The sequence below is a fragment of the Spodoptera frugiperda genome, chromosome 23, assembly GCF_023101765.2.
Source record: "Spodoptera frugiperda isolate SF20-4 chromosome 23, AGI-APGP_CSIRO_Sfru_2.0, whole genome shotgun sequence".
NCBI lineage: Eukaryota > Metazoa > Arthropoda > Insecta > Lepidoptera > Noctuidae > Spodoptera > Spodoptera frugiperda.
The window spans coordinates 12,539,593-12,560,343 of record NC_064234.1 but is presented as its reverse complement, the minus strand read 5'-3'; the positions used below and the strand labels follow the sequence as shown (position 1 = coordinate 12,560,343).

The 20,751-nt window shown below is 36.1% G+C and overlaps 1 protein-coding gene across 9 annotated transcripts in view; it reads right to left on the bottom strand.

The window, feature by feature from the left end:
• Nucleotides 1-20,751, bottom strand: part of LOC118266652 (disintegrin and metalloproteinase domain-containing protein 11) — a 432,988-nt gene that overhangs the window by 18,014 nt on the left and 394,223 nt on the right. For all 9 annotated transcript variants that reach the window (XM_050703305.1, XM_050703302.1, XM_050703304.1 and 6 more), the window contains 6 exons: nucleotides 15,912-16,051; nucleotides 10,665-10,881; nucleotides 7,813-7,985; nucleotides 3,414-3,562; nucleotides 2,783-2,967; nucleotides 293-460 (listed from right to left, as the gene is read on the bottom strand). In XM_050703305.1, coding sequence (XP_050559262.1) covers nucleotides 293-460; nucleotides 2,783-2,967; nucleotides 3,414-3,562; nucleotides 7,813-7,985; nucleotides 10,665-10,881; nucleotides 15,912-16,051 — 1,032 coding nt within the window. The remainder of the gene's footprint in view (nucleotides 1-292; nucleotides 461-2,782; nucleotides 2,968-3,413; nucleotides 3,563-7,812; nucleotides 7,986-10,664; nucleotides 10,882-15,911; nucleotides 16,052-20,751) is intronic.

The following is a 20,751-nucleotide window of genomic DNA, read 5'->3' as shown; positions in this document are numbered from 1 at the left end:
ATTTACGCCTGATTTATTGCTGTCAGCGGAGCGAGACTTATCAATATACAATAGACTTCAAATGCACAGTTCAACGAATCAAATAACAACGAGAAACTTGTCTGCGACGTAAATCGTATCGCATCTGATGCAGAAATGTTTGTTGCCAATTGGAATACGGATTTTATGACGAAGATATTGCAGAAACTATGTTCTTGGAAGCTCATCTATTATCTGACGCAGAAAGTAGGGTCTCTAAATCTGTTTGCGAGGTCAATATTCTCAAAAAAATTTCTAGTTTAAGTGAACTCACCTGGCACCTCTCGCAGCACTCTCCCGAAGCACACTGCGACTCCTTGGTGAGGCGGCAGGTGAAGGGGTCGCAGCACGGGTTGCTGTTCTGGCACTCCGACAGAGTCCCGCAGTCACACTCCTCGCCTTCATCCAGCCGCCCGTTGCCGCATAGGTGGTGCATCACCAACTGCATGTAACGAAATGTTAGGTATAATAATAGGGGTTTTGTTAGAGAAATTAGTATTATTTTCAAAATCATTTCAACCTGTAGAAAACTAGGTAGTTCTGGTCAAAGTGATATAGATTTGTGCAATGCTTTGAAAGGATAGATCTACACAAAGGGACTCCTAAATAATAGGTATCTACATGATAAAGTTTAGTCCTAAAAATTACGACCTACCCATCCACTTATTGTTCGCATATCGTATAAGAATAAAGCACTCGAATACATCGATAATTTAATATCTTAAGCAAACCTTGAAACAGTATAAGAAAGGTAGCGTCATGTTTCATGTCAAAGTCAGTGGAAAATGTATTAGTGGTACAAGAGAAACATTTTAGAATGCCCAAAGGGTACGGGCGTGGCAGGTAGGCAGGTAGAAGAATATGATCGCGAATGATGAGAAATATTCAACAAATTCAGAGTTGGAAATGTATATTGTCAGTCACGTTTTGTGTGTTCGAAATCTATATTCACTTACTTTGAATTTTGACAGGACTTGTTTAAAAGGAACTTACGAATATAATTTAGATAAAATTCGATAAAGTGTGTAAGTGTAAGATTTAAGTATGTAAAAAATAAATTTCTTTCACAAAACACATTCAAGAACTCGATACGACACGACGACGCACATAAAAAACGTCCAACACAAATTCCGAAGAGAAACTGCACACACGGAGATCACTCACAAAGTGGCAAGATATCAATAGCAGAATAAGTTCGAACATCGGATAACAAATCACGCATTACTATGAGCAGCCATGAACCGCCAGAGGAAAATAAAGGCATTGGCTCACAATCATCCCCCGATAAATATGTAAACGTGAGAAATCGAAGGGGAGTACCAGGGCTCCGCATTATCATTCCTGACTATGCAAATTTATTCCAATAAACCTTGGCTGGCGTTCGTTCCTGTTATTATATATTCGCAAACGAAGAGATGATTCGAAGCGCGAGGGCAGCCGGTATTACCATAACTTTTATTAAAGGAGTGGGCCTTAGAGCGTTGACGACAAACAATACGACGCCGTCTGATTAATTTTCAACGTGAAAATCTGTTTTGAATTCGAATTAACTCTTGCGTGGAAGTGGCGATGATGAGTTCTCGACCTATTCGCACAATGCCGGTTCCAACTTTATGATATATACACAATACACATATACATGTACGTACGTATGACATGTAGATGTATTTGTTTATGTTTGTACGTCTCCTTACATAGCTTTTAATCGTGATACTGTGTGCGGATATTTTGTAAAACTAATATTTAATCTTGATCTTTCTTTTCCAGTCATAAAGTTAGACTTAGTCTAAACTTTAGCACTTCTAATATTAATATATGTCTATATATTTCTATTATATAGTGGATATATTAGTAGGATTGGATATTAAGATTTTGTCATCAACGTAAACCGACATCGAATCATCGCATTCTGAAAGGATCTCATCGTTTTTTATCGCGAATTAAACTGATTTCCCCCAGAGATGGACTCGATTGAATTTGATTTTAAGATTCCGACCTAATTAAACTTTCAATAGCTAAGTTCAATCTCGTTCATTTATTATAGAAATGTTTTAATCTGATTGTAATTTGTTTTATTACCAATCATTAAATATTTACAAAGGATTTAGGTGATAAGCGTTGTTGAAGCGAATTTTATTGAACGCTATCTATTAATAGATTTTAGTTAGGTTTTGAATCAAAAGGTTTATTTTGTTATTTATATCAATTATATGACCACAACAGATGCCGTTGGGTTTATTACCACTAGTAATTTGTAATTATATTTGAATTATTACTTGTATAAAGCTGTTTCAACACAAATTCATGAATCAAAAATGTGTTTGTTAAGTCTGTGCTATCACTTTATTATGTAAAAGTTTTTGGCTTCAATTAACAAATTGGAATTGTTTGTGGACTAAATTAATCTAATAGATAAATGGTTTCAAATTTTGTTTTTGAAAAATTTGTTACTAATGCTAAGTAATTACTATTGTAATCATGGTTTTAAATAAGTTATGACACATATTAAAGAGCTCTTATTGATAGTTACACGCCGTCGGCGTTTAAAGGGACCAACAATAATGCCTTGAAGTCAAAGTAAGCAACTATAAGCCTCACTTGTAAGATAATCTATCAACCGTGCAAAACAATTTTGAGAAGTTTTTTAAAGCCTTTTAGTATTTTCAACCACCTTTGCCCAATAACCTTTGCTTTCATCAGTTATAGACATCACAAGACCATAAACCTATCTTAAAATCTATACAAATATGAGACCTCAACCCACCTCATTAGGTTTATTGAGCAAGCACAGTCCCTGGCCGACCCGGAGTTCGTTGATGTAGTCGTTCTTGGAGCAGTCTGAGAACTTGTAGGGCTGCACGTTGTCGGAGCCCACGATGGACTGTGCCATGATGCAGCCGTGCCAGTCGCGGCAGAAGCACTGCTCGCGACCGTCGTCATGGCCCATACCTGTGGAGAAAGATATCGTTAACTCTAATTGTTTATGTATGGCATAATTAGGTATGTGTATAGTTAGCAGGAGATTTGCCTTCAACACTTATCTACTAACAGTCAAAGAGTAAACATTTTTGCCGAAAAAATTGCCCATCTGCCTTAAATGTTTCTTACTTGGCCATAAGAAACTACATTTTGCAACGAGCAATTAGCTTCTCTTCCAGGTGAGGTAATTAAATTTTTATTTGGGTAACCTATTCTAAATTATTTTGATATGACTCGTTGTGATGAAAATGGGATGTACTGACTTGTTTAATTGTGTAAACTGATATTGAGAAAAGCTCTATTAGTTTCAGGTCACAACGGGACTTATTCATGAGCAGTGTGCGCCGCGCGGCGACGACTTGAAACCGCGCACGACGCGCGCGTAAAAATGAAAGTAGACTTTTGTCTTGACTCACCAATATTATGTCCAATCATATGCGCCATGGTCCCAGCAAGCAGGTGGGGCTCGTAAGTGTTGGTGTCCACGGATATGCCCACGGACTTGGGCGTGCACAGCGTGTCCGGGACTGATATCCCGGACTCACCTCCCGGGAACGTCAGCCCGCTGCAAGGAAGAACACGAATTATTATGGCGGAAGATATTTTGCGTAACTTGATGTTCTAACATACATTTGTATCGATCAAAAGACACACATAAGTATCTTCATCATACTAATTTCATTTTTAATTTCATTATTTTATAGAGCTTACACAAACGAAAAATTTTCAAACTAACAAAACAGATATTACAAAACGTCTCAATTCAAAGTAACTGGTATATTTAATACATACATTATATGTACATAAACTTTGTACCGACTTCACGTAGCACTTTGGTTGAACTTTGTGTACCTCACTCCGTATGCAACGACTCAACTAAGATGAATCTTCCTATGAATTGCTCAACGTCTTTGTAGCTTGAGTTCTTTGCATGGAAACTGTTTAATTTCTTGTTTAAATTTTGTTTGACTTACATTCCCGAGTTTCCACTTTATATGTGTAATATATTTTATATTCATCTTTAAAATGTATTTTGCGGAATAGCGTATAATAATTGGAAGTAAGTGTATGAGGTAAGTATTTAAAAAGTTGATTTTGAATTAAACGCTAAACAAACCATTAAAAGTTAACGGCAAAAACATTAAGTATATAAAACAAAAGCATTTGAAAATAATAGCAGCGGCCATTTTAATTGTCCCTGCTAACAGTAGGTACCATGCAATCATTTGTGCCCCTACTTAATAAGACATTCCATTAAAAATAAACGCATTTTCACTCACAAAGGGATTATCGCCACACTGGGGCCTCTAAAACAATTAGGTACGTCTGTTAGGCCATAAAAATTATAATAATCAAGCGTTTTTGGCTATTATACAGACATAAGGCGGATTAGAGCCATATGCGCGGTATATTGTCCTTTTTGTAAATAAATGATGAGGGCGCGTTGTGGAACATTTTCCTATATGTGTTATTAATTGCTTGGTAATGCTATATTAATGATTTTAGTAATAATATATATTCAGAAGACTAATATATGACGATGTAAGGATAGTTTTTGAATAATCAAAACATCCTAACAGTGCTTTGTCTAAAGTTGTTATCACAATTTCTCTGATCAATTTAACTACAAATTATTTAAGTTTTCCCATATAATCCAAGTGTTTAAATGGAAATTCTTAGAAAAATGGTTATCATCTAGCATTCGTGATCGCTTATCGAGTTTTGTGATCGAAAGCGAATTTGACAAAGTTTGTAACGCGCCGCGATAGCGTCACAAGTTGGGGAAATATTACGAAGTGGAATATACCGAATAAGGATAAGACGACGTACCTGACTGTATTGTGAGTAGTGTGTACTTCTTATAAGGCTTCGATTAGGATCAGCCTAAAGTTGTCTACTAGAGATTCTTGATAAGATAGTTTTTGTCGCCTTACAATAAGGAATTAAAAGACAAATAAAGACCTCTAGCTCTCTTAGAAGTAAAGCTTAAACAAGTAAATATGAATACATAATAAATAAACCTCAGATGGTACTCTTTATACTTAGTATACAAAGCAATATACGTATGTAGGTAAGTTCAACAAAAACTCTTGTGAACCATTGACATTTTCTAGTATCGAACATTGCCACTACAATCTGGCATCTCCAACCGAGCTACGAACTGCGACACGATAAAATAAAAAGTGCAACACTAGTTTGCAACATTCATTCGAATACGCCACGACGCACACCGCACCCGCTTTTCCGTATGTTTCCAATCGGCAAGTACTTCGGAACACAACTTTCAAAGGTACACTCGATGCTCAAAGAGCGGGCACACTTCCACGAGAACCGATTCGACTCGGATATCGGAAATTATAGTTGAATTACTTCGCCAACAAGCGATAGCGCTGACGTCATCGACGCCATCTTAGATCCTTTTGTAGCAGACGTTAAGAGATAATTAGAAAAAAGAACTGTTTGCGCGCTGATCTGATTGATTTTGAAATTGGAAGCTTTTGTTTTGATTAAGTTTATAAGGGTGTTTTTTCTGTTCAGCCAGTATTATAGATGAGAAATGTTATTGATGTTTTATGGTAGTCAATGAAATAGTTTTTACGTCTACAAAGTTTTGATTATCGATGAATAGTTAACAGGCTCCTAAAACCAAAGGCTGAACAAAACAAAACAGTTATAACCTGGGAAATCTATACAAAGCCGTACCTATGGTAGTTTTGCAGAACACTCATAAATCCAGTAGGTATACCGCACAGGCATAAAAGTGGGTACATTTGATATCTATCTAATCAAGCTGCGCGGGTCCCGTATTGGGTGGCAGTCATAAAACGTGGCAATTGTAACAAATATTCGAAGCACGTCGCCAGGTGAGCATTGGAAACCAATCACTTGGATTTTTTTAACTTAGTTACAATATATGGTAGGTCTAGGTATGCATTAATAATATATTTGTTAGTCCTCTTCACGCGCAAAATATAGAGTTTGGAGGCATTTAAGTTGGGAATTTACAGATACTTTGGATGTGAGGGCGGGGGCAGGGATGTAATTTTGGGAAAACTGTTCTAAATTTTCGAAGTTAATCAAAGCGTATGTAGTTAATTTGGTTTTGTTCTGTTTAAATATTGGGATGAATCTTAACATTGTTGGATTCCTTCTATTCAAAACTCATTTAGGTTCTAAACTCCGCGCACAAAGAGCCGCTGGAAATTAGATAAAATGTCTGTTTGTGTACGTAGGTACACAGGCGCTGAAGGATTAGCGGACAGACTAATTTTACTACGGAGTGTTATTGCGTTAGCTGTGTTTGTATTGAGCCCGGACGACGGACCCGGGAATACATAAATTAATAACAATGCTTTAGTTTGTATCATTGAATACGGACGAGATTATACCCGAAGATAAACGTATCGTAAGAAAGGCCCTAAAATATCCAGTACAGGTTCAGATTACTTTCTGTATCGAACGAATCTATATTGTATTCAATTCTTACTAACTTATGGATGGCTAACCTCAACACAATGGAACGACCGCTTCCACGAAATATATCGGCATAATATACGTCCGTGATGGTTCACTGAGCAAATATATACAAGAGTATTACATAAACACAAAGCTCATAGTTCGGTTACGTCATGCCACGTCATCGATCTACTTGGCCAGATTCCTGAAAGCTCACATCGACACAAAATGAATATGTAGATTCAGCGATATCCCAAAAAACGGGCAATAAATGCCAAGACCGCATTGTTCGACTGTCAATCCGTTGGCGGCATTCTTTCCCGAAGGATCGGAGCCATTCCAGGATACAGCACTCGTAAATATTTGATAGACATCAATCATTCACACGACAGGCCCAGAAATACTCCGCTCGTATCGGAGACACTAGCGTCCCGCGATATCGGCGTGTATCTGCAGCTGACATCCTAAATTATGACAGGATACCGGCTGTCGGAAACATTACCGCGGATTCCTAGTAATTTGTAAAATTAGAGCGATAATAGCCGATGATATTTCGAGGGTCGTAAATCCAAGCGAATGTAACCTCAAAAACGAGGAGGTTAAAGTTTAAAATGAGGCAACATGAGCGCTGTAACGCTTTTCGTCAGATTCGTTTATCGCTCGAATTAATTCTCGACCTCGTTCGCTTTCGAGATTAATTTTCGAGCTGTTTAGCGCACTGGCAACTGTCTATCTAGCAATTTCGTTCGTTCAAAGTGAAAAGGGTTTTGTAAGCAGATTTGTGGAGCCTCGCTTGCCGGTTGAAACGTCTCTTGCGAAATATTTGTATTACTTTAGTACAAAATGCAGGCGAGGAGGGACGCTTTCATAAAATGCAATGTAAGGAGTGTTATTTCTCTTCCCCGTACATCCGAAAGTTGCGTCTGAATTGTGAAACAAAATCTGCTTGGTAACAAGATTTACTTTCAAAGATTAAACTTAAACCTGCTATGTAGTTTCGTTTTAAACGTTGTTTATAGCTTAATATGAATCTTATTAGCACTCTAATTTACTTGTGCAGCATTACTGAATGAAAAACGTGTATTACGTTGTAATTTGTGTAAATATTAGTGACGTTTGGTTGGAGACGCTCGTTTGTGATAATACTAATTAGATTCTTGTGACATTATAACCTTAGTTACAAACAGTCTTTACCTATTGAAAATTTTGTAAATAAGTACCAAATATGACCAAGTCTCCAATAAAACTGTAACGCCTTGATCCATTTACATAAGAGAATACGTTTACATAAGAGTTGTACCCTAAATATTGTCAAACATACCTACAACAAAAATACACCAAATCTTCCATTATACTCACGTGAGCAGCTGTGTAGTGTCCTTCTCAATCTTGAACAGTTTCCGAGCAGTGTAGTCACTGAACTTGTGTATGGCGCGGGTGATGTCCTGCTTACGGTCGATGTCTGCCTGGTCGGCACTCTGCCACGACTCGATGTACACCAGGGATACCCGGGTGTTCAACGTGCGGAAATACTGTGGAAAAAGGGGACGATTTAAATGTCTGGTCTGGTAATATACATAGGTATGTCCTCTAGTGGATACAAGGACATTTTAATGGTGTTTGAATATGACAATATGTATACTGAATTGACGAGTTCTTGTTATACCTATATGTGGTGTAAGGTAATAGATTCGACATAAATACCAAAAGACGTAAAAATGCCTGAAAAGTGGTTGGGAAATTATATTTATTATCTCTTCGTGTGATAAGCAATATTAAAAATCAAGTTTCTTATCCCAAACCACCATTTTTGATAGCATTTCGGAGCAATATTTTCCACGTATGAGTGGCACGGAGCACGCAACTAGCGACCCGCATGTAGGGAAAACTTCGTTAAGCAGAAAATTGGCTGTTCGGCTCTGTTTTAAACCCGGAACACCCTATTATAACCTAGCAAAACGTTTTGATTAACCCAAAAATTGAATTTTGGACAAGCATTACTTATTTTCGAGGTAAAAAACTTTTAATGAGTTTATGAGTTACGGGACTCACTGAATATGATTGAAACTTTCCGAGTTTCGCACAGTTTCTGTGGTAGCCATAGGCTTTGTACGGCAATAATTCTTTTTTAGGAGTTAACTAAGTTATCTTCCTCGTTTTTGCGAGTTAGTCCTTATTGTAACCTTGAACTTTTATTCTAGCTAAATCTGAAATCATAGTGACAAATCGATGTTTAGATTATACTTATTGTAGGTAATTCTCTATCCAAGTATTCGTCTTACAAAGATGTTTGGAACAGTAAAATCGATTGCCTACATATTGTTTAGCGATCGAACCTTGTGATTTGTGGTTCATAATCGGTATAGTAGCTTGGACGACTGAAATATAGCCAAAATTAAATAGGCAACAAAACCGTTTCGCCATTTCCATCGAAAATACGTATCCAAAAAGTGTGATTAAATAAAATACAGACGAAACATCGAACCGTGCCGAATAATTAACACACAATATGGAGGTTTATCCGTTACGAATTTAAATTCAATTTTAGAATTCAACAGGACGTTCGGAAATAAATGAGATCTCTTGATTTGATTGATGAAGAAAATTTACTAAACGCAATGCTTACTCGAACGGAGTTTTCTAGCGGTTTATTAATTGTAAAATAAGGATAAATTGTAAGAACTTGTTTAGGTACGGAGTTAAATTTATTGTAGTGTATTTTATTGTACATTAATAGCTACCTATTTTGTACTTAGATATTAACAATTTTGTACCAAGACATTTGCAGCTTAAGGTGAGCTAATGGCCAAGAAAACAAAATGTGTAGCCGACCAGATATTAATTTCATCTTTAATGTGTGAAACTAAAGTATTTGCGCAAGGGGAAGAAACTATTTGAAATCCTGCATTCGCCAAATGACGCGTCGTGGCCTTAGTTACGAAAAAAGATTAAAAATGAGTCAAATCCTTCAAACATGTAGACAAACTGAATTTTTTAAGAGAATTTCTCAACGAAAACGCAAATAAAAAACCGTCTACACTACTTACAAATATACTGAAAATAAAATTAATAATAATACATCTTTGTCTCGCACCTTTTTTGTGTAAAAGGATGTAAGCCTGAAGTGTTGGCTGTCATTGTCAGGTCTATATGGAAACACTAGAGCGCTGCTCATCATAATTTGTTGTACCCTCGTGACACGTGTCATATAACACAGCCGTGTGACGACATACGTCATGATGTGACCCAAACGTTTTACTGTTTTATGCTTCTTCTAATTACGCTAGGCAGACATGTTTATTAGTAAACTCAGTTATTTTTGTAATGTTGGTAGTAGCAGGAAAGGAAAAGTTCCTGATTGGTTTTTTACGTTATATAGTTTTTAAATTGAAATATGTCCAACTGTTCGGAACAGTATGTCAAGTTTGACGCTTGTACCTTTTGTAATAAAATGGAAAATCCTTTGAAGAAGTTTGACAGTTTTGGGGTACATAATTTGATGTACTGGCTGTAGAAGCCCGCTAAAGAAATATAGACTTTCCGTCAACTGTATAAGACAGTGTTTTGAATTTATATTATGGTGTAGTAGACTTACAACGTATAGGTACATAAAATAGTTATAAAGAAAGGAGGAGTTTAGGTGTTTTTATCTGGTCTATAACATTATCACTGGCACACACTGTGTAGTCTCAGGCAAGCAGTAAAATAAACTAAGGACCTAATGATTAGGCGCATCGTAAATCTTATATTCGGTTAGGAATAGGCCCTAAACCGCGCCAACCGTAGTGTTTGCGTTGTATCTACTTCCATTTATTACACAAACGTTATAAACGCCTGTGTTTCTCGTAGGTAGCTCTCTCGTAGATATATGAAGTAAGTAGTTTGTCCCTTAAAGTAGTACGAATCTATTACCTTGCAATAACAATTTCAAAAACGGCATGAAAATGTTCCCAATTTCGAGAAATATTTTACGGTCTAAACAAGTCACACTTATGACCTTACACACATACATAAGCTCACGCCTGTCACCAATTAGAGTAGGCAGAGACAATAGAATGCCATTGCTATGAATCTTAGATACTTCTTTCGGGTCATGAGTCTTTTCATGCATATCTTAAAAGTATATGAGTTGCGTGACTTATGACCATTACAACCAAAAGAACATAACCCACTTTTAGACTTCTATGTTAAATATTTAAAGATTTACTCACCAGATCAGCAATGTTAGCCACTTGAATAGCATCATGGACCACCTCGGACCTGGTGCTGCCGTTTCTCCTGTCAAACATAGCCTTGTCGATCACCAGGGCTGTCTCTATGTACTTGGTGGTCTCTCTGACGTCACGCCTGCGTCTGTTCAGTGCGCGCAGCCCTGCGTCCTGCCACCATCGCCACGCTCGCTCTTCTTTTGTTCTTGTTGTTGAGTCCCTGGTGACAATGTAAATTGATTAAGTAATTATTAATTATAGGCATTTTAGTTAGTTTATAACTTAATAAGCAAAGATTAAAGTAATGTAAAGTCTTTAATTTTGGTACATACATAGTCGTACATAGTCGTTGAATATCTTTTTCATAATCATAAAATAATGACGTCACGATATGAAATTAAAATCATTTTATTGACATAATGTGTTTATTTTTCCGTTTTTATGTGATTTTCGATTTTCATCGTACTTATTTTCATTAGGATATTTATTATGGTGAAATTAGAGGTAACGTCCCGCTAAAAAGTACAGACTATAATCGACCACAGATAATGTAAGTGCCACAGATGATATAAAGTGCGTATCCTTAAAAATCGGTTTTAAGGCTGTTGGATGAGGGAGTGCCTCCCTACAGGAGGGGGGAGTGCTTAATCAACTTTATCAGTCCCTTCACGCCCCTATTATTGGAAACTAGGGAAATTTCCCGGACCCGCCCGGGTAGATTGCTTCCGGGTTTTCGATTGGCGTATTGTAAATAGAAATGTTTTCTTTGCCATACGTAGGTGGGTGTTATGACGTGTTTAGTCTGATGCGGATGTTTCTGAAGGTTTTATTGAATGCTCTCATTATACTGAGTGGTGTAAACTGTTGTTCTTGATCTTGTTGCCACGTGGTTGTCTTTGTAGAGACGAAATGATATCAGTATCATGAGTATAGTCTAATCCGGAGAGTATTTTAGAATTTTATGTGTGATACGAATTAAATATCACAAGAGTATGTAAATCAAATCACAATGACGCGAAACAACGCTTGCGTTTCGTATATTGCCAATCTTCGTAATCCCCGATTTCCCAACAACTCTTAAATACCTAACCCTCAAAAGGCCGGGAACACATATGTAACACTTCTGGTGTTTCAGGTGTCCATACGTATATGGCGATTGCTTACCATCAGGCGATTCGTTTGTTCGTCTACCACCTTATACCTTACAAAAAAAAAATATGTTTTTCTCGATACTGTAAGTACCTTCCTACTTATTAAACATTGAATTGTCACCAGCATTGCAATTGTTAATTCTAGTGTATAATGAAGTTAGTCAATACAGATTTTAAATGATAATAATATTAAATTTTACATTCTATCTGTTACCAATTTTCTTTTCATTAAGATCAGCGTCGTAGAAACTTTTTTCCTTTGAAATTGAAACTCCGTCCCAAAAGCGCTTCTCATTGTAACAAATTCTCCAAAATCGAACACAAAACCTTCACATAATTAATTAAAACTTCAAAACGTTCGTTCATTACGTTCCGTTCGTTCCGTTCGTTCATTATCTTTTTGAAATCAAATGATTCGGTAAGCGACACTTTTTGAATGTCAATGCTATCATTAAAATATTGCTGAGATATCAAAGTGAGTGAACGAATAAATAGAAATGAAGAGGAGTGCCTTCGAGGAAATTGGTTTCGTTCTATGCTTTATTTATTTACTAAGTAGTGTTCTGCTTCCGACTACGTTTGAGTTTTTTTCTACTATCATTTACCTGTGTACTTTATGGTCTTTGCTATTAGGAAAGTAGTGTTGTGTTTGGACGGCAAAATAATTTAGTATACAGGTAAGAAAATAAATAAAGATACAGAAATCATATTGCACATATAAAAATGGGATTGTAAATCCCGAGCAGCTTAACCGATTTCGCTAATTCTTTTGCTCTCCCTTTCACCTCTTGCTTAGTGGTCGTATTATCGTATTTCCAAACCAGGTATTAAACATGAGACCTCCGAATCGCGTTAGCATTTTCATAAAAAGTGATGGAGTTAACTTATTATAAATGGTCTCACCATATATCTTCATTTTATAGTGTTCACACGACTTTCTCTTATCAGGAGACAAAGAAATACCCCACAAAATATATGACAAGTACTTGTATAGGTACCTCGTAAACCAAATATTTAGTTTACGAGTGGAACAATGAAGCCATGCCTCTATAAGGCAGCACTCACACACAATCAATGATTCAAGAGGACCCAATTTACAGAGGCTGGTGATGGGAGGGACCCTAATACCGCAGGTTATGTATCACATTGTATTGATACTGCAAACGAATGGGGCACGCCTTTTAATGGTTTTTCTTTATTAGGAGTTTGATGATAACTATGGTGTAGTGGTATTGGCTTTTTTTCGATTGGTTTTAGAATTTATCAATACAGAAGTTTGGTGTATTAAAACAGCCATTTTTGCATGGACTGAACTTACACCATGGCGTGTAATTAATATCTATTACATAATTCAATATTGATTTTTGTTCATTTTAAGAAAGCTTTGCCCCACACTCGGATGTTACGAATGTCCTACGTCCCATCGTTTAACATAATTATGTAGACATGCATCAGACTTAGATCCATAAAGATCTTATTGATTTGCTATCAATGCCTTTGCATTTTTTGCTTACATTCCCCACAATTTAATACTACTTATGCTAGTTTATATGGGTAGACATTATTAAGTTCTACATCGAACTATGTATCTACGATTATAGTGCTATCATCAATACGAAACGTGCGTGTCAATAATTAATTCGGATTAATGAATCAGGTTGCGGTGGCCATTACCATAGCACGGCCGAGTGTCAGGGCACCAGTATTTTGAAACGCAGACTGTCAACAATCGGTCATGGCAAATTAAATATGGCCGCTTGTGGCCAGCATCAGGTGTTTATTGACAGACAGCGAGAGCGGTAATGCGTACTATACTCATGTAGTTTTTAGGTGCAAATTAAGTTTTTGCTTAGGTAAAGGTAGATTTTTTTCGTTTTTGAGTTAGTGTGAGGACAATTTGGTGATTATTTTGGAAATAGTATTTCATTGTTATGGCTGGAGAACAAGAAGTGTCTTCTTGACTTTGTGATTTTAGCTTTATATTGCTCCGGCTTATATGGTTTTTAGCCTCACCCAAGGCGAGAGAAGTCATTGGATGATTTTTCAATATTTTTAATAAAATAGTATCATTTTTGTCCACACAGTCCTTTTGATTTTCCCGCTACGTTTACCCAAGAACTCTGAAATCAAAGTCCTACCAAACCAGAGACACAGTTAAACAAAACCAATATAATATTCAACAAAAACATGAAGAGCTGCATAACAAAGTATTTCGCTTTGTCGTCGAAGTTTAAATTATTTCTCAAACAAATTCAAATAGAATTCAGTAAGGAGACTCAGTGTGTAGTCGACCGGGGAAAAAATCTCCTGAGCCAAGTTGGCACATTGCATTATTCACTTTTCACTTGGCCTTGGCTCGCACATACCTATGATTAATAGGACAAACTTTTCTTTCCGAACTGGTCTAATAATAAAGAATTTAGTTTTTAGTTCAAATCTATAAGAGTTTTAGTCATTTTTGTTCGAATTTTGGTCATCGATTAATTTAAATGCGGTTTTGTATTTCAGTTTATTGATCGTTGCATATAATATATATATAGATACATATATTGTTAATTATTATCTATTAAAATAGTAAGTTAGCAACATAAGAAGACATGCGACAACCATCAATGAAATACACTTGTGTCTAATTGAAAGACGCAATTCGTTGCCTGTGCTTTTAAATATAAATTTTTAAACTAAGTCTATTTTTTGCTCTAGATCTGTATTAATTAAAAAAAGAATTAGCCTTTCTTACCAAATAGGGTTACCTCAAAATAGAATTTGCGTATTTATACAAGTATGACGTTACCTATTTACATCACCAGCGCCACCCACTCGTCACAAATACTTGAATGGCTCAAATAACAACTGATTGCCTTGAGGGGCATCCCTGTTGTCGCTTCAATAATTCCGGGACTTGACCCCCGAGGGTCCAAGATGAGCATCTTAACACTCGAGTGATTCAAATATACCTTGTCAGGCAATTATTGTGTCAATATTTCTCATAACATTTTAAATAAGGTTCATATTATTCTGCACGTGTTTCGGTTTAGGGAAAGATTTAAAAAAAATATTTTTATTGGATTATGACAGCCTTAGAATCCAATTTTCTCAGGAGTTTATAGTATACCTACTTATGGGGCTTTATTTTATAATACTGTAGCTTACCATGGGGGCATTGTACAAAAGATGTACTGAATTGACTATTGTTACTATTTTTTACTTAGTACACAAATTATTATGTACAGTGGGATTATGCCCTAGGCATTGTCTACCAGTCGACCTTTGGGTGATGCAGAGATGAGAGCGGCAGGTGAAATTAAGTTTATTCAGTTTGAATGTCAGTATTTTCTACGGCTTTAAAGCCTGCTAATATAATTTATAATTTTGTTATAATCCATTTGATTTGGTCTAAATTAATGCTTAGCTTTTATAGAAAGCTAAATTGAATCTAAATTACATTTTACCTACTCGTATAAACTAACTTGAATCTAAATGACATTTTACCTACACGTGTTCACCAAAATAAGGAAGAGAAGTTGTATGATTTCATGGACTTGTTCAATAATTAATCTGGTAAATTAAGCGAACGTTGGAAGCCGCTTGTAATCTTCCGGCTTCCGGCAATAAATCGATTCGGTAAGCACTTGTAACAAGTTAATTCTTCTCACTTTTCATTTTGGATTTGTTACTGAAAATGTCAAGTTAATTTTGAAGATTGTATGTTGGGAGATAATCTAGTAGATTTTCCGATAGATTTAGATTCTAGGCTTTGGGATCAAGAATCTATAAACTAGATGTGCTTATGAACAACATTAACATAAGCTGAGCACTTACGTTCAGTGCTGTGACGTATTTTTAAATTTTGTATATTTAATATCTTGTCTCTATATTGTTTGATTACATCGGTAATAAACAGTTTTTCTTTTTGTATGCATGGTCATATTGAGTATTTGGAAGTAAAGGATTAAAGTAACAACGCACTTGTAACGCCTCTGGTGTTTCAAGTGTCCATGGGCGGCGGCGATTGCTTACCATCAGGTGATACGTCTGCTCGTTTACAGGCGTGTTCCATAAAAAAGTCTGTGAGTATAATGAAGGGTTGTATACTCACATGTTGCCAGGGTCATCAGCGAGCGGTTCTTCGACGAAGGGCACGTGCTTGGTGCGGCGGCTCTTGGGCCGGAACTCCAGCTTGTTGGCGCAGCCCTTGTTCGCCTTCGTTCGCGCCTCAAAGATCACATGTGGGTGCTTCTGCTGGAACGAATCGTAAATACGGGTTCTCATTAGAGGTGTCCTAGGAAAAGTTGTAGTCAGTAAGAAATTAGTTTCTAACGTTATTAATTTCAAGAAAATAATTGATAGACACGTCACTTAGGTATATAAATAATTTTTAATTCAATTATTTTTTTCTATATGCAAAGTGCAAATCTCAAGAATAACTTGACCAATTTAGAAAATTAATATTTTCTGATCCCTCAGAAATGGAAGCGAATTAAGAATCCTTTTCCTTAATTATCGAGGTCTGGGTACAAGACCGAAAAAAGGATCTTATGAAACTCCATGAAATAGGGACCAAGAAATAGAAGAAACGCTATCTTTTAGGAGATAAGTGGGAGTAATATCTAGCTAATAAGCATTACGTTTTCCCGGCCAGTGGCACGGAAACATTCTGCGCTTACGTAACAAAATTTCGGGACATTTTTCCCCTAAAATTAGTTTCATTAATCACATTTCAGATGTCTGACGCTTCAACGCTCACTAATTTAAAATGAATTACAGTTGATTCATGCAAAAACAGTGGAAACTTTCCAATTCTCGGATTCGTGAGAGTTTTCGTTGCGCGGAATTTCCTTGTTAGGTTAAATAGTGTTACAACTTATTGACTGAGTTAGGAATTTAATTCGAAGTGCCAACTTTTATTTGAAAGTGTAATGAACTAAATGAAATATAGCATGTAATTTAGTAACCCTCTCTTGTTTATCAAAGTTTGTTGCCTGGAAGCTAGTTGGTCTTTCATAAACTTATATTGCACATATCGATACGTTATTGAATTATGATTTTTAGATAATAGAGTATGAAATTTCTAAATGAATCAAAGAACCATCCACATGACTTCAAGAACACAAGTAAATCACCCACTCATTTGTATATAAACCTTTTAACAATCCTAGTTAAAAACGACAAATGTGATAAAATGGTTGGAATTCAGCGTGAAATGAGCTCGGCCATCCCTTATTGACAATTTGCCAATCAACTTTTAGCGAGATTAACTTCATTTACAATTGAAAGGAACGATGTAAGTCTGACGGGCTCCAATGATTAAAGGTCCCTCAGATAAAAAGGGGGTCAAGCTAATCGGGACTAATCAGACAGGAGTCAAAAGCGTCATTTTAGCGCTCGTGACACGAGAATTGACGGTGATTGGCTGCTGGTTGCTATTATGTGTGATAAGATGACGCTTTTTCTTGAGATTGTAATTTTGTAATGTAAGTATGAGTTGTTGAGCAAATAATAGTCCGTTTGAGAATTATAATAGGTACAAAATTAAACCTTACGAGTAGTTCATTCGTACATCAAAGCTATACCCACAACTGAAATCACCCTCTACATGAAAAAGCTACCAGACAACCCTACTTAACCACTAAAAACCCTTTTCTACCACTTTACCACCACCTCACTTCACCACAATACGGTAATCTAATTCCACCATCAATACCATACGAAGAACTACTGAATGCCGTATTGATGGACTGGCCAAGTGGCCCAAGACACGTTGTGGGGCTTAATGATCTAATAAAATACGACTGGCCCATCGGACGTGAGGAGAGAGCCAAGTGTACCGCGGATATAGGGAGACAGGACTTGGCTACTGGCTGGTACTGGCACGAACTTGGCAGTTGGCACCCTCATTTAAATGGCTGGAGGTTGCTGATGTGATAGAATTATCTATTGTGGGTAGGTTTGAATGTTTATGATGCTATTTTGTATTTGAAGCACAGAGATGTAGGTTTTTACTCTCTTATACCTACATCTCTGTACAAAAATCCGTTAATAATTTTAATTCAAGTAGAATATTTAAGATTCAAGATATCCAAATGTCCTAATCGTTGCAATTGAACAAAAAAATTTACATATCAGAATAAGAACTCAAGAACTTGTGCTTGCGATCATTTGCACATTCCTCTAACGATGCAGTCTCCATATGCCACTTCCAGTTGTTATATTCTGTGTATCACAGTTATATATAGTTGGAAACAACAACACTGTTGATCGATGAAGCCGCCCAGCCAATATTGATGATGGCCAGGTAGTCCGACCATTTGCCAGCGTCTATTAATCTTAACATTTATTTTTATTTCTTTTATGGCAATATAGTGTAATAGGTTCTATGCTTTAACCCTTTTTAATAAGTTTATAGCTTCTTTACAGTATAGCGGACGAAATGTGAATGTCTGGAAGTGCATTATTTTAATGTTAAACACACAATTGGTTAGTTATTTTTTAAATATTGAATAGATCATCTATAAATGTCTGTGTGTATAATTATGATCTGTGGCCTTTGTAGGTATGTAAAATGGTATAATGTACGTTTATATACATTGTTTCTACATAATGTACTTATTGCTCAGAAATTGGAAAATAAAAAACCTAATTTCATTTACTCCTCGGTAATCAGATACAGGATGTCGTTTCACGCTATCTTTTACTAGACTGTGATAAATAGTTTTGCATAAGTGTTTAAACGTTTTTATATTATGCCCTTATTTCTAGGCACACATATTACTTAGATTTATAGTATTTTTTGTGCAATTACATAATATTCATTAATTAATAGAAGATTAGTCATAATTATTATCAATGAGTTGACAAAGTTAGTAATTCAATTTGTTTAAAATCAAAGTATAAGTTGAGAAAGTCACTTTCATTTAAACCTTGGATTATGCTATTAATACAGCATTAAAACTTAGATACTTTTCATACTGAAAAGTTATTTTAAGAATACAAAGTTTAAAGTATTGACTGTATTTTAGGTTGGTTATTTGCTAAAATCTTTTGGATTTTCTCCTTGGTCCACAAATAATACGTAAACTGAAGTAAAAACAGTGAAACTCTTAGTAGCAGGAGGTTCAGCCGTGAGAAATATCCAATTTAGGTGCGTTTGCCCTGTAAATCGACGCCATTTTTCATTTAGACCCGTCGCCGTGTTGTGTAGCGGCGGCGCGCGAGACGGCCGCCCCTGCTAAAATATTTAACAAATAATAATAGTAATGTTTTATAAAATAGTGTGCCGTTTTCCAAGTGGCAAGTTTACCTCATGGTAATAAAATTATTGGAATTAAAAACGAGATGAATCCGACACCATATTGCTTGCAACAGTAGTACTGATGTATTAAAAAATCTGATTAAGTCATAAATGTATATTAAATCCTAATTCAATTTGTAGGTAATAACTCCACATTACGTTTTTTAATTAGTAAAATTATGCTTTCAAACAAATTTTACTTAAAACGTTATTTATTTTCATTAAAATAATGAAACTATGAAAAAACTGACAAAGCTATCCATCCACCATTTATTTTATTTGTTGTTAATTCTAAAACCAAATATAGCGATCGTGATTGGGCGCTAAATTCGTTTCACACCTGCCAACCCGGCCAAATGAAAGCGTCCTAATTCATGTACACCTGAGCTATTCTCGTTACCTATCGTATTTGGTAGTGTTATACGTTTTATTTATTACCGTGAAACCGATGGGAATTTATTAGTAATATGGAATTATTAGGAAATGAAATACAGAGAGAAAAAAGGTTTTGTTCAATTTTGACTAAAGGGGTTTACGTGGAATTTTGTACTGTATTTTGTTCAATTAATGGGTTTATTGGTTTCTCTTGGAATTTGCGGTTTATTAATGGGGTTATTCAGTAAACGAGGATTACACAGGAATCTACGCTTATTATATTTAGGTTTACTGGGAATTTGAATGATTTTGTTAGGGGTCTAATCTGTGCCAATTAGTATGCTCGCAATTCTATTCACAGGAATTCGTAGTTACCAAAGTTTAAACTCTTTTTTGGGCTGCTTCATGATTAAAAGAGAATATAAAAAAGAAAAACTAAATTGTTATTTGTCTGCAAATGTACCTACTTAGGTACTAAATGTAATATCATTTTCATTCTTCATATTCCTAAGCCTTTTCATCATTGTTTTTTTCAGAAGTAAGTAAGACGAAATATATTTTGTAAATGTCTTGTTAGTTGATCGTAAATATCTATCTTGAGAATAAAATATGGCGCTGTAGGCCACAGATATTGTAGACAAATAGTGTGTAGGTTTTGTGTTGCAAGACCTGGCCTTACAAATGGTCCGTAATTTAGGACACCTAACGTACACGTCTGTGTCTTACGTACAGATGGGTTAGCGCGGTTTTTATTGTCGTTTGTAATACTTTATGGTTTAATATTTTGCTCCTCATTTTAGTATTTGGACCAAAACATGCTCGATGATAAAAACATAGCCTACATGTTTAATTATAATAATAACCAATACTTTTCGAAAACCCAATAATTGTTCGAGTCGGAAACCGATTCAAACATAGTTTGCTTGGTAATCTAGCTTAGCGATCTCAACCAACGAGGCAGTAATTAAAAAACATTTTACTAATAAAACATGGATTGGACTGTTTGCTAAAAACTGCGGGAACATCGATTGACAGAATATTTCCATGTTATCTTCATTCGTTTTATTTGTCTGCAGCAGATTGCTTTTAGGCCTCGGCCTCGAATTTTGCGGGCAGCGGGGCGGCGGCGGCGGCGGCGCGGCAGCGGCAGGATCTTTTGCGTATAATCAAATGGACCGGTTTTCGAAAACAGCGGCGCGGGAGCGGCGCGGGAGCGGGCAACGAGCGGTGCACTCCAGTCAAGCGGTGACCGCCCGCGTTGCGCGTCTGCATT